The sequence below is a fragment of the Oryzias latipes genome, chromosome 11, assembly GCF_053564925.1.
Source record: "Oryzias latipes strain Hd-rR chromosome 11, Olatipes_Hd-rR_3.1".
Lineage (NCBI taxonomy): Eukaryota > Metazoa > Chordata > Actinopteri > Beloniformes > Adrianichthyidae > Oryzias > Oryzias latipes.
The window spans coordinates 20,077,053-20,089,500 of NC_136247.1; the positions used below are offsets into that span (position 1 = coordinate 20,077,053).

The following is a 12,448-nucleotide window of genomic DNA, read 5'->3' on the forward strand; positions in this document are numbered from 1 at the left end:
CTGTGTTTTCTGTCTGTGTTTACAATTATTTTAAGCACAAACGAAATGATTTTCCACTTTCCTAAAAAAGAAAAAACACAAATGAATCCAATAAATTACAGTTGTAGAGACCTCAGTTCTTCCTTTTTGTGGCATTACTGTAGTCTAGAACTTTTACATTTATCCACCTGAACCTTTGGCAATAATACCTATAAATATAATGAAATATATTATTATTTTACGCTAATTTCCAACATTACGTAAAAATGTTCTGTTTTTTTCTTCCTAGGCCCTTTGTGCCCGTGCTGACATGTCTGAAAATTTGATATTACTTTTAGTAATGACCTCAATCATGGCCCAATAGTGAAAGTATTTCGAAGAAAATTAAACATTTGGTTCTGGTTTAAAAGTTGCCAGTATATCTTTTCCAAAATGCATTTTTTCTTTTCTTTTGAGTTTGTCCTCAAATTCTCTTTTGTCAGCAGATTTTTAAACAACATTTAGAACCAAAACCTGGAGTATTGTTCAAATGTGCTCTGATTTTCTGGTTTAATGGCAAACTGAACATCACACTGTTCAGTTTATTAGAGGTTTAAAGGAAACCTGATGTTTTTTATTCCCTGAAAAAAAAAACAACATTTATGTATCCAGTGAGCCTGTTGTCGGATTAGAACTATAATATTATATCCATTGCAAAAGTGTTCCCAGTGGTCCATTAATTATTAATATGAAGTTTTTAGCAAACATCAAAAAGCTTGTGTCGTTTTGTAAGACATGGTTTCTGCAGAGCAGCAGTTCATCAAATATTTTTCTCTGAATTGTGGGCAGGACTGTTGTCGCAGAAGTAAGCCTCGGCTGATGTCCCATCATCTCTTTGTCTACCCTCTCTCCAATCAGCTTACAGCTCCTCAAAACCCCAAGTTAACAATACTGGTGCAAACAAAACAGCGAGCAATACTGGAGCTATCCAGGTGTACAGTTTTGAGCCTGATGCCTATCTATTTGTTTGCAAGTGGGTGCATCAGAATGGAGCGGAGCAGGGGGACTTTGCCTCGCTCAATTCAGTTGCTACAACTGAGAACTTTTTCAAACAACTAGTTTTCATCTGCTCCCGATCTATCATGATCAGAATCAGAAAATACTCAGAAACATAGTTTTAATCTTCAATTCTTCTATCTATGTCCTGCATCATGAGAAAAATGCTATGAGAACATGTTAAAACCCCTAAAAGGACCATTCTCGTTGGAGTGGGTCTTTAAAGATTCCTCTTTCATGTACGTGGGGGCAGTTAGGTTGACAATTTAGACAAATTGTGCAATTTTGTGGTAAAAGCCCCAAATTTACCATGGATGTACCTTAGGATCCCCTCTTGCAGAAAAGCGGGAGGGGGGGAGGGGGGTGGCAGACAGTTTTAAAGATGGTGGCCTTCAATTCAATGAATTCCCATTCTCCCAGTCTCAACACTGTGGGCTGTTTGTGCACAAAATGCATTCTATTATCTCGAGGGGTACCTACAGAAAACTATAGAACATTTAAAATCTTGCATTTTCTCGTGACTGACGTCCTTTTGTGAAAGAGGGGATCCTAAAGAACATCAACTGAACTGGACCGAGTGAGTGTCACGTCATCCTTAGAAAATGGCTTACTATGGCTCCAACAGAATGAAGTCAATTTAGTCACCATTTCTTTGCTATATGGACACCGCCATGTTGGAACCATTATTAACCAGTGATTGGTCCATATCTGTCTGAGTCAACATTTCTATGGCAACCACTCCCACCACCACCTATTAACCCTTGTGCTATCCTGCACTTTAACATTGGGAGTTGGGTCATCTAGACCCCACTAGACAGTGCTCTGAACCTTTTTTCTTCAATGATTTGTGATTTTCACTGGTGTCCATGGATTACATGAAATCTTTCCACTTTTACCCACCTTTGTCATGGTAGGGAGAACATGTCAATGTAAGGGTGGGGTCATCTAAGACAGCACAAGGGTTAAAAGCGGGCTCAGGGGAATCTGTAAATCAAACATATTTTTATCGAGGCATCTGATTGGTCAATTTAAACCTTGAATAACTTGCAGTACTGAAAAAAATTAGGATGATCAAGAAAATGAAAAAAGATATCAGGGGAAGAATGTTTATTCTGACAAATACAATGACTGTTTACTCCTCAATAAATGTCGATTTGATTTTGGCTTCTTGAAGCCAGCGGCTACTTCCTGTTCGGAAAGCCAGGAGGAGGACTCATTCAGTCCAGTTTTAAAATACAGTCAATGGATACATCGATGCCAAATTTGTGAAAAAAAGAAATAAATAAATTTGTGCTTGTACCACAAATTTGCACAATTATTTTAATGTGTTGTCCTGACTGGCTCACTAGCTGGGCAGGAGAAAAGGGCTTTAAATGCTAAAGTCTTGCATGAAGTGACTTTCAGTTAATGTTTTTATCTAAACATATTTCTTTTTCCTCATTTTTATGGATCTGACTGCTGGTGGATGCATCAGAATGAAGCGCAACAGGAAGCTAATGGCTTGCAGATTTTACCACCTTTTTTAAACATTAATTTACCGTCTGCTCCTGTTTCTCAAGGATTTGAATAAATACTCAGAAATGCAATTTTGAGCTCAATATTCTTAATGTGTGTCTTCCATCATCAGAAAAATGCTACAAGAGAATGTGTTTAAACGTGTCATTAGAGCAAAAAGGGAAAAGAAGAAATAAGTTTCATCTTAAAAACAGCTACGTTTATTTCCCTAGACGTATTACCAGCACAAAAAGGATTCCCTGCTATGCAAATCTTTGAGTTTTAATGAATTTTCCATTTAAATAATTAGGTTAATAATACCAGAGGGATTGCCTCAGTTATTTCAATGTGTTATTTTTATGCTTTTAAAAGAAATGACTTTGTGTGTAGCCCAACTCACATGCCGAATATCTCTCTATACGTATATATCTATATATATGTATTATATGGATGTAAGAAAAAGAACAGGAGGAATATCTCAAGTTGATATTTCACTTTTCTCTTTTAAAAAGTTATTATTCAAATTGCGATGGATGCTTGACGTCACTTGAAGATTGGGAAATCCCTTTCATTGTGAAGGGGGTATAAAATGAGAGCGGGTCTGAACGCCATCCCCAGCCAGCCCTGAGCATCAGCTCAAACCCAGCCCCCCCGTGTTTCCCAGCAGCAAGTCATGCCCTCTACATGCAGTAAGTTATTTGTGGACTGTGGTGCGTTCGCTCTTCCTCTTTTCTCTTCATTCATTTCTGTTCTTCCTCCATGCACAGACCCACGTCTGCTCATTGCAGCTCTGCTGCTGCTCTGCACGTCCGCCGCCGCTGCAGCGGCTGCTGCAGCAGCTCTCACAGATGCACCTCCGGACCTTCTGGCAGGTGAAACTTCAGGTGAGGGGAGCGTGGAGGAAGCCCCTCCCCTCGCTTCCAATATCTGGAGGACCTGGGAAAGGTTGATTGAGGCAACCAAACAGCATCAGAAAGAGGTGAAAGTTATTAAAATATGGAAACTCTTTTGTCAAATTTAAAATCCTTAACGATTTTGACTTTTTTCCCCTCAGTTTGAGCAGGAATTTCAGGGAAATGTGGATTACATTCTTCTGGAAGGCCACAAACGCTCAGCGTTTCCAGTGAAATGCCCAATGTCTAACTACAGTAAGGTAAGCAGTCTAAGACCTAAAGTTTTGTGAAACGGAAAAGGTCCAGACTAACGCCTGCCTGCGGTTGCGCCCCCTGCAGGAGGCCTGTCTGCAGAGGTTGGCGCAGGGCCTGCTCGTCTACACCGTCCTGCTGAAGCAGGTGGAGAAGGAGTACCCGGACAACTCCATCCTCCGTGAGATCAAACCCGGCATCCCGCTGCTGGTCGCACAGATCAAAGAAAAGGTGGGCGCAAAGAGGTGCAAACCCCCACTTTCGTCAGATTAAGATGATGTCATCCAAGTGGACTTTGTGGTCCGCAGATGAAAAGGAGCGAGCGGGTCCCGGCGCCGAGCAGCAGCCAGGAGGAGCAGCTGCTGAAGCAGCTGGACAGCCCCGACACTTTCCAGAGGAGGATGACGGCGCACAGCATCCTCAGCCACCTCCGCTTCTTCCTCATCGACGGCAAAAGAGCATTCCGCAAATGGGAGACGCCCAGGAGGCAGAAGGACAACCCGTCGGCGTGAGCGGAAAGAGGGCCGACTCCGTTCACAAACCTCAGGGAAGCGGGAAAGATTTTCTCCTCAGGGTTTCACCGTCACACTGTGAGCGTCTGGACTGATGACCTCATCCCAGGGTGCTTTATTTATACTATTTATACTTAATGCAATGATTTATTTATTGATAAATTCACAGAGTTGTGGGGTCACTTCAGCTGGAACTTTTAAATGTTGTATGGCAGTTGGATTTGAACATATGGAGCTTGTTCAGTTGTGTGAACGGCCGTCTTAAATGTGTTCTTGAAGGATTCATTTCTGCATTTGCAGAAGCTGAAGTCATTCATACAGCTACTAAATTTAGTATTAGTTCGTTCGTAGGAGGGAATATTCTCTAAATCCTATCAAACAACATTATGGGAAATCTTAGGGAATGTGTGATCATCTAGAAACTATGACAAATATAAAAAATAAATATATTTAGACTAAAGAAAAGTTGTACAGTTGTGAGAATAAAGCTGAAAAATGATTCAAAATAAAGTCAACATTTTATACAAATTTATGTATGTCCTGATTTAAAAAGTGAACTTTAAAAGAAAAAAGTTGTGATTTCTTTCAGAATAAAGTTGTAATTTCATAATAAAAATAAAGTTAATTGTTTACAAAAAGTTGGGAGCCGGTTTAGCTCGTGCTGGTTTGCAGCGCCTTCCGTCCATGAAACCAGGGTTCGACTCAGAGCTGCTCCCTGTTCCCTTCTCTACCTCTGTGCCGGTTCCAAGCCCGGTTTGAGAAGGTTGCGTCAGGAAGGGCATCCGGCGTAAAACATTGCCAAGTTTACCATGCAACTTGTTCGCTGTGGCGACCCCTGATGGGAGAAGCCGAAAGAGGAAGAAGTTTACAAAAAGTTAAAGGTTTGTTGAGGTTCTTGAGCAGAATAGTTGGTTGTTGTTTTTTTTACAAAAAAAACTGACTTTTTCCGTGTAAAATTACAACTTTTTGAAGATAAGAGTTTTTCTTCTTGTAATTGTACGGAAGCCGAAAGCAGCTGGTCCTACTTTTTTTTAATCCGTTTTCTCATGATAACAAGATCCACTATGTCGTTATTTTGAGAAAATGCATTTCTTTTTCTCGTAATAATAAGAACGAAGAATATACAGCAGCGTCCGTCTCTTTTTACCGCACTGAGACACAGAAACGTTGATTTTATTTTGTGCTTACTGTAGGCTGTTACCAACACTGTACAGATTTCACCAATTACCGTATTTTCCGGACTATAAGTCGCCCTTTTTTTCATAGTTTGGCAAGGGGTGCGACTTATACTCCGCAGCGACTTATATTAGAAATAAATTGAAATAAATACATTGTTAACGCTCCTGTTATGTTCATTTGTGAGGAACAGAGATGATGTTCCTGGGTCAATTTGATGTATGAGGTATGTTAAGTGTTAAGGGTATGTTAAGTGACTCAGAGAATCAGCAAACTTTTTTTACAGTAAGATCTTGAAGGCTAAAAACACAATATTCTATTTTCCAATGATTTCCTAGATTCAGAAATGCAATAAAAATGACAACTGTTTCTACAAATACAGGATGAAAACAGAGTATTAGTTGGCCAATGATGCTTCATGAAAAGAATAAATAAATAAGTTTGAGAAAAAATTACTGTGAAATTATTAGATAAACAGTCTGCTATGATTGTGTCATATAAGGTTGTGAAAGTTAAAATGCGACTTATACTCCGGTGCGACTTATAGTCCGGAAAATACGGAAACACTCCCCAAAAGCTGTTTTTATTTTTTTGTATTTATAAGCAGAGCTGCACACTGTGTATGGTGGCCCTGAAGTGCCATTGTAGGGAACAGCATAGGGATTTGGGATCTTTTAGGGAGGTCTCTAGCACCAAGTCATGTGAGATTACAGAACAAACCTCTGTATGATCTTATTCCTTTATAACAGTAACTTGTTATAAATGAGCACTAAATCATAACATATTTTTTCAGAGAAACATTTGCAGTGGAGAAATCAAAAGGTCCAACTTCAATCTTTACAGGTTTTACTGTCAGATGTTTCATTTATAAATTAAGAAAACCAAGACATTATGAAGTCAACGTCACATATTAACAAAAACAGAGTGAGAACAAATATTGTTGTTCAGAGACGTTAGGTCTGAGCCTTTGAGCCACAGTCATTTCATGCATGGTTTGTGAAGCAGGACCTTCTTTTTCGTGCACAGCGATTATGCCCATTTCCTGGCGTTCACAGCGGTTGGTGGCGTGGAGGCGGAGCTCAGCCCCAGAGCAAACTAAAAGACAAAAGGAGAAAAATAAAGATTAAATCACTGCAACCTTTACAATCTAATGTTACCTTTTTATGATACTGGTTCCTCTAAAGTCCCACTCTGATCATCTTCTGATCTATGGAAAGAGTTCCCAGTGGTCTTTCAACCCTGATTCTGCTGTTTTTAGCCAAAATCCAAAAAACCTGTGTCGTTTTCTAGGACATAGTTTCTGCAGAGCAGCAAGAGTTCATTAGAAATTTGCCTCCAAGTTGTGGTTGGGACTGTTGGTGCAGACCCTCTTCCCATCACCCGTGACAGAGCTCTTTATTTTCACTCTCTCCCGCTAGCTTACACCCCCTCACAACCCCCAACTTAACATTAATGGAGCAACAACAATGGCGAGCAATATCTGAGCTATCCAGCCGTAAAGTTTAGATCCAGATTCCAACTCAGACGAGGAAAACTAAGACGTTCATGGATCTACGACACAAATACAATCTCTTCCAAGCAGCATTTTATCATCTGCTATTTGAATAAAAAAATACTCAGAAATTCTATTTTAAGATTAATTTTCTTTGTTATCCTTATTAATCTGAACAATAATGACACAAAAATATGTTTAAGACCCCAAAAACACCACTTTCATCAGAGAGGGTCTTTATTACATGTTTTCATTTTAAAACATTTAAAGTATTTTTTCTCAGGAAAAGCTTTTCTTATTTAAGATTCTTCATGCAAAAATTAAAGATCCACTTTTTCGAGTAAAAAAAAAACTAGCTACTGTAACAAAAGACATTTAGATGGAAAACAACTATTTTTTAAGTCAAATTGTTAGAAACAGAGGAGTGAACTTGTTAATAAATGTAGAATAAATCTAAGAATTTCTCAGTGATACCAGTGAAGTAATTGATTTCACCAATTATTGTAAAAAAAAAAAAAGGGGGGGGAGATTTTGTCTGAATATTGCAGAGCTCTTCATTAATGTTTTGTTCTCAACATAAACTAATGACAAAAATAAACAAAATTCATGTTTTTACAGTTGCAGCCAAATATGATCTTTTCTGTTACTTTAAGGAAAAATCCTCTTGGCAGCCTGAGGACTAAGTCCTCGTTTAAATGTAAGTATATTTTTGTTAACAGATCTATATCAACTTTTTTCAGCTTGTAAATGTATTATAATGTTTATTCCTCACCAAGAATGTTTCATTCACACGTTCCAGAGTATTCCTCTAAAAACCTGTGCTCTGAGCACCAACACTTCCCAATCTACATAAAACGAGCGTGTCCTCACATTGTGACATCACAAAGTGAGGAACAGCCCCTTCTAGGAAGAGTCTGTGCTGAAAGCTCCGCCCCCGAGGCTAACACAGACACGCCCACTTTCTATGTGGAACTAGCGGTGATCTGCAAAAGCGCTTTGCTTAAATGAACAGTATTAACATCCATCTTTACAAAAGTTCGGCTGTTGTTTGTTTTCGTGAAACACAGACACGAGGCTGTCTCTAGGATGACATCATGAAATGGGCGGCACCCACGCAGAGAGAAAGGAGGAGCCTCAGAGATCGAGTCGTCTTACTTCTGGGTTGGAAAATTAACAAATAAAATGACCCCTATTTAATATAAAAAAGGTTCTTTAGTGTGCCAAAGGTAATATATGATCATATTTATGGATATAGTTTACTCTGAAAGGCTTAAGAAAAGCATGATACAGGCCCTTCAAAACAAAATGCCTGAATTCCACACAGTGCTCTTTTGCGTTTCATCAGAAATGTACTTTTTGCCCAGCAGAAAGCCTTTTCTGACCACTTTAAACACTTTCAAACTATGCCCCAGAAGGATTTCTGTTTAGAGAGCGCTTTGATTTGGCTGCTGCTTTTGTTACTAGTAATTCACTCAACTACAAAAAAGAATAAAACAACATTCAACCAAACCTCAAGAATTTGGTTGCTTTCCTAGCTTTATAGATCTTTCAAGTTCTGCCTGTTTTCATGTCAACGTGATGGACAGTGTTTTACATGGACAACAAAGGCACCACAATGCTTGACAGAAGCACATTCCTGAATCATCAACAGTTCCTGTTTTCTCCAGACTTTCCTCCTCAAGCCCTTCGATTTGGGCTGTGTTTGGGGTTCAGAGGTGTTGGCAGTAACTTCACACCACCGAGTCTTTACCTCAGGACAGTAGGCTCAGGCATCCCTGGATCTGCTCCCCGCTTGAAACCTGCAAATAAAAGCCATCTTTAAATACGAAAGGCTATAAACACAGCGGCCTAAAAACAAAAGAAGAGTCCTTGTGGACTTGAAACAAGCCGGGACACCTGGCAGAACAACAGGAAATGCAGAGATCCCTCTGATAAACACTGGAAAGGATTCAAAAACCTCTGGGAGGAGATGATTTAACACAGAATGTTTGGTGGTTCTCATCAGACATCTCTAAAATCTCAAGTACAAGCAAAACGAAGAACAGCGGTGAAGAAACACAGGAATGACAAAACCAAAGAGTCAAGACAGAAAGATAAAAGCAGAGAAACTCCCAAAAGCTGCACGACGGACAGTTTTAGAGACGAAAACAACGAATCAGCTGGATTTTTATTTTAAGACAGCAATTTAAACGTCCACTCTGATCATCATTTGATCTATTTTAAAAGTGTTCCCAGTGGTCTTTTTATTATGGTTATGCCGTTTTAGATAAAATCTAAAAACTGTCGTTTTCCAGGACATAGTATCTGCAGCGTGGCAGTAATTCATTAGAAATTCACCTCTAAGTTGTGGGTATTTTTTTGTCTGCTCCTGATTCATAATGATCTGAATAAAGAAATACTCAGAATTTCTATTCAAAGCTCAATGTTCTTTACATATGTCATCCATTATCAGTAAAATGCTACAAAACACGTTAAAAAGATAAAAAAAAACTATTTTCATCGGAGGTCTTTGAAAGAATTGAAAAAAAAAAAACAACATGAATTTTCTTTATGAAAGCTGGAGTTGGAAGTTTAGTTGGCAGGAATATCAATAGATCAAGTTGACTTCATATAGAAGGTAATTACTTTAGCAGTTAGAGCTCAGCTTACTGGTGATAAACTCATTTACAGGAAAAATGACAAAGATTCTTAACGGGGTTTCTGTGCATGATCTATTGCCTAATTGCATTCCAAGATTGCTTATAATTTACCCAACCGGTCAGCTCTGAAAATTCATATAAAGAGTGCTGACAATAAGTTTCATTTTCTAAATAATTCCAACACAATGCATCTGTAAAATATGAAAAAATAGATTCCTAGAAGCCTTAAAATAGTCTTAAAACTGAAACTGGGACACAATGTTCAAATTTTAATCAAGTTAATGCTGGTCTTCTTTGATTTTAATTTATCTTGCAAAGAAAATATCAAATTAAAGTAGAAGCACCTAACAAAAGGAATACCAACACATGGAGTATTTGTTTCTCCTAAACAAATACAACGACTCATGCTATTCAAAAAGCAGAAAGGATGACATCAGCATTGGTGTTTCCAGCCCGCTGAGGTTACAGATGACTAATGGCAAATCCACAGATATGCGGTGATGCATGCGAAAGTTTCATCTCCCGCCGCCCCACACACACACAGACACACACTTCCCCCACAGCACACCGAGACTCTGACCCCCGAGGAACGAGGTTTGACGCTGTTTTAGACTAATGCTGGAGTTCATTGGGCACTTTTAATTGATGACAGCGCAAAAACAGTCACAAAACAACAACTATGTCGCATTTTAACATTAGGATGTACCCCAAACACACAGGAAATACTGTACACACACTTAACACGCGTGTAGAATTATTACATGAATCCATTATATTAACTTTGACCCGTAATTTTAGTCTGAAGCAGTTTTTCAGGACGATAAATCCTGACATTTTTTTGCAATCAAAAGAAAATGAATTTGTAAAAGATATATATATATTTTTAATTTAGTGTAGCAAAGCACAACTCAAACCATTGCCTGTATAAGAGAATTGGACCGAGTTAGTGTGATGTCATCCATAAAAAAATGGCTTATTTCTAGCCCAAATTAAATTACGTTGGGATCTTCACTAGCCACTACATCAGGGGTGGGCAATTCCAGGCCTCGAGGGCCGGTGTGTCTGCATGATTTCCAGATACTCTTGCCCTACTCATGGCTGATTACCTGGTTCAGGTGTGTCCAGCCAATAATCTTGCCCTACTCATGGCTGATTACCTGGTTCAGGTGTGTCCAGCCAATCAGAACATGCCAGAGCAGGGTATGCTGGAAAACATGCAGGACTGCGGCCCTCAGTGCCCACCTCTGCACTACATAGTACACTATATAGAACGGTGATGGGTCCGCCAACACCGACGCGTCGAGCTCAGAAAGTTAAACACCATGTCGGTGCGCGTATCGCTCCAGGAGAAGTCACGTGACCAATACAGCCCCTGTGTCACAGAGGAGCCAAACAAGGAAGTGCATCTACCACGTTTACAGATTCTGTGGTTTTCCTCCCAGTTGGGTGGTTTTAATTTTGATAGTGGAGAGAAAATTTGCTTTAGGCACATTTCGCGTCAATTTGGGGGGTTTTGGTTACACAAATGCTTTGTGCAGTGCTAAATCTGTTTAACAGTGTCGGGAAAAGAATTGTCATGCCCCAGATGAGCGGCCAGCTCCCAGCTGTTGAACAATACTCGCGCGCCCCCGTTTCCCCCTCCCACCTGTGTTTGACGTTCAGTTTTACCAAATCTCTACTAAAGATGTTTAATGTGCTATTTTAATGAGGTTTGTGGAAATATTTAATAGTGATTTTAGCTTTTTGTCCCATCCGTTCCTCTCAGTTTCCGCTTGATTTTATGTTTCGGAGGTTAAATGTTCAGCAGAACTGCCAAACTTCAAAGCACCTCCTCAGTGTTGGGGCATTATAGAGCGAGACATGGGAAAGAGGAAGCCACAACTACAATGATAAATATTGTCTTTACACTAATTCATTTAATCAGTTTATCAGCAGTTTCTTAACTTGGTTGCCTGCAATGATGTTTTCGGTGCAGCAGGAGTCCGTCTTGAGTGACACGGAATCTATAGCAAAGTACCAAAACACTTCATGAAGCCTCATCTACCCATCACTATTTCCAGGTGTCCCAATCTACCATTCTAGTGCCCTAGAAATTTTCTAAAAGTCTGCAAAAAAAAACTAGTGAGCATCTATGCCCACTGGATTGGCGAAAATAGACCAAAATGCATTGCGTTTGACCTATTTGTCACGTAAAATCCAATAATGTAATTTTTATTTTATATAAAGCATCCAAGTTTTCATCATCAGTACAGGGTGGGTTTATAAAAAGGAGTTTTATAGAATTGAAGATTGAGGTTTTTACTTCTGGAAATGGGTGAGATATTTGTTTTGTTTTTTAAAAATCCCATAGAATTTTCTATGGAAGTCTAAGGGATTTTGGCTTCTTGGAACCAGCAGATACTTCCTGTATTTGGTGGAACACGGGAGTAGAGGAGTCACTCAGTCCAGCTCTTAAGTACAAGTCAATAGTTAAAAAACAAACAAACAAGAATTTCTGAGAATCAGACACACACAGAGCAAATGAGTTAAATCAGATGTGTTAGATATGGAAAATAAATAAAATAGACAAACGTGTGCAAGGTTAACCGTTAGCTAGGCAGTGGAGCTAACTAGCAAAAAATGCTAGGTAACATAAGTCATTCTCCTTGTCGTTTCCATGGTTTTGTTCGGATACTAACCGAGGTACAGCACAGTTGGGATAAACCCCCACCGAATGACAAACTGCCCGCATTGGAACAGCTGCTGAAGCCGCTGCTTGGCCTCCTTACTCAGTTTAGCCATGTGTTTATCCGAGACAGTTTGGTCCTCGAGGGTTCAAAGGACAGGAACAGGAAGTGACGTAGAAGAAGTTGACGATTCTGTCCATCCTTCATCTGTGCGCGGTTGCCACCTAGCGGATTTCCCTATAACTTACCCTGTAAGACGACTCAACTTTGATTACAATTTCTACTCGAGGGAGTAGAAAATGACATCAAA

At 39.4% G+C, this 12,448-nt stretch overlaps 2 protein-coding genes across 2 annotated transcripts; one reads left to right on the plus strand and one right to left on the minus strand.

Annotated features, from left to right (window-relative positions):
* The first annotated feature begins 3,566 nt into the window (after positions 1-3,566).
* LOC144995324 (interleukin-6-like) lies at positions 3,567-4,286 on the plus strand. Its single transcript, XM_078954966.1, has 3 exons — positions 3,567-3,661; positions 3,741-3,884; positions 3,962-4,286. The coding sequence occupies exons 1-3, from the start codon at positions 3,644-3,646 to the stop codon at positions 4,163-4,165; spliced, it is 366 nt and encodes a 121-aa protein (XP_078811092.1). The 5' UTR covers positions 3,567-3,643; the 3' UTR covers positions 4,166-4,286.
* A 1,780-nt stretch (positions 4,287-6,066) lies between these two features.
* On the minus strand, positions 6,067-12,313 carry tomm7 (translocase of outer mitochondrial membrane 7 homolog (yeast)). Its single transcript, XM_078954967.1, has 3 exons — positions 12,151-12,313; positions 8,584-8,632; positions 6,067-6,436 (listed from the first exon to the last, which is right to left on the minus strand). Exons 1-3 carry the CDS (start codon positions 12,251-12,253, stop codon positions 6,421-6,423), a joined length of 168 nt encoding a protein of 55 aa, XP_078811093.1. The 5' UTR covers positions 12,254-12,313; the 3' UTR covers positions 6,067-6,420.
* Between the last annotated feature and the right edge of the window lie 135 nt (positions 12,314-12,448).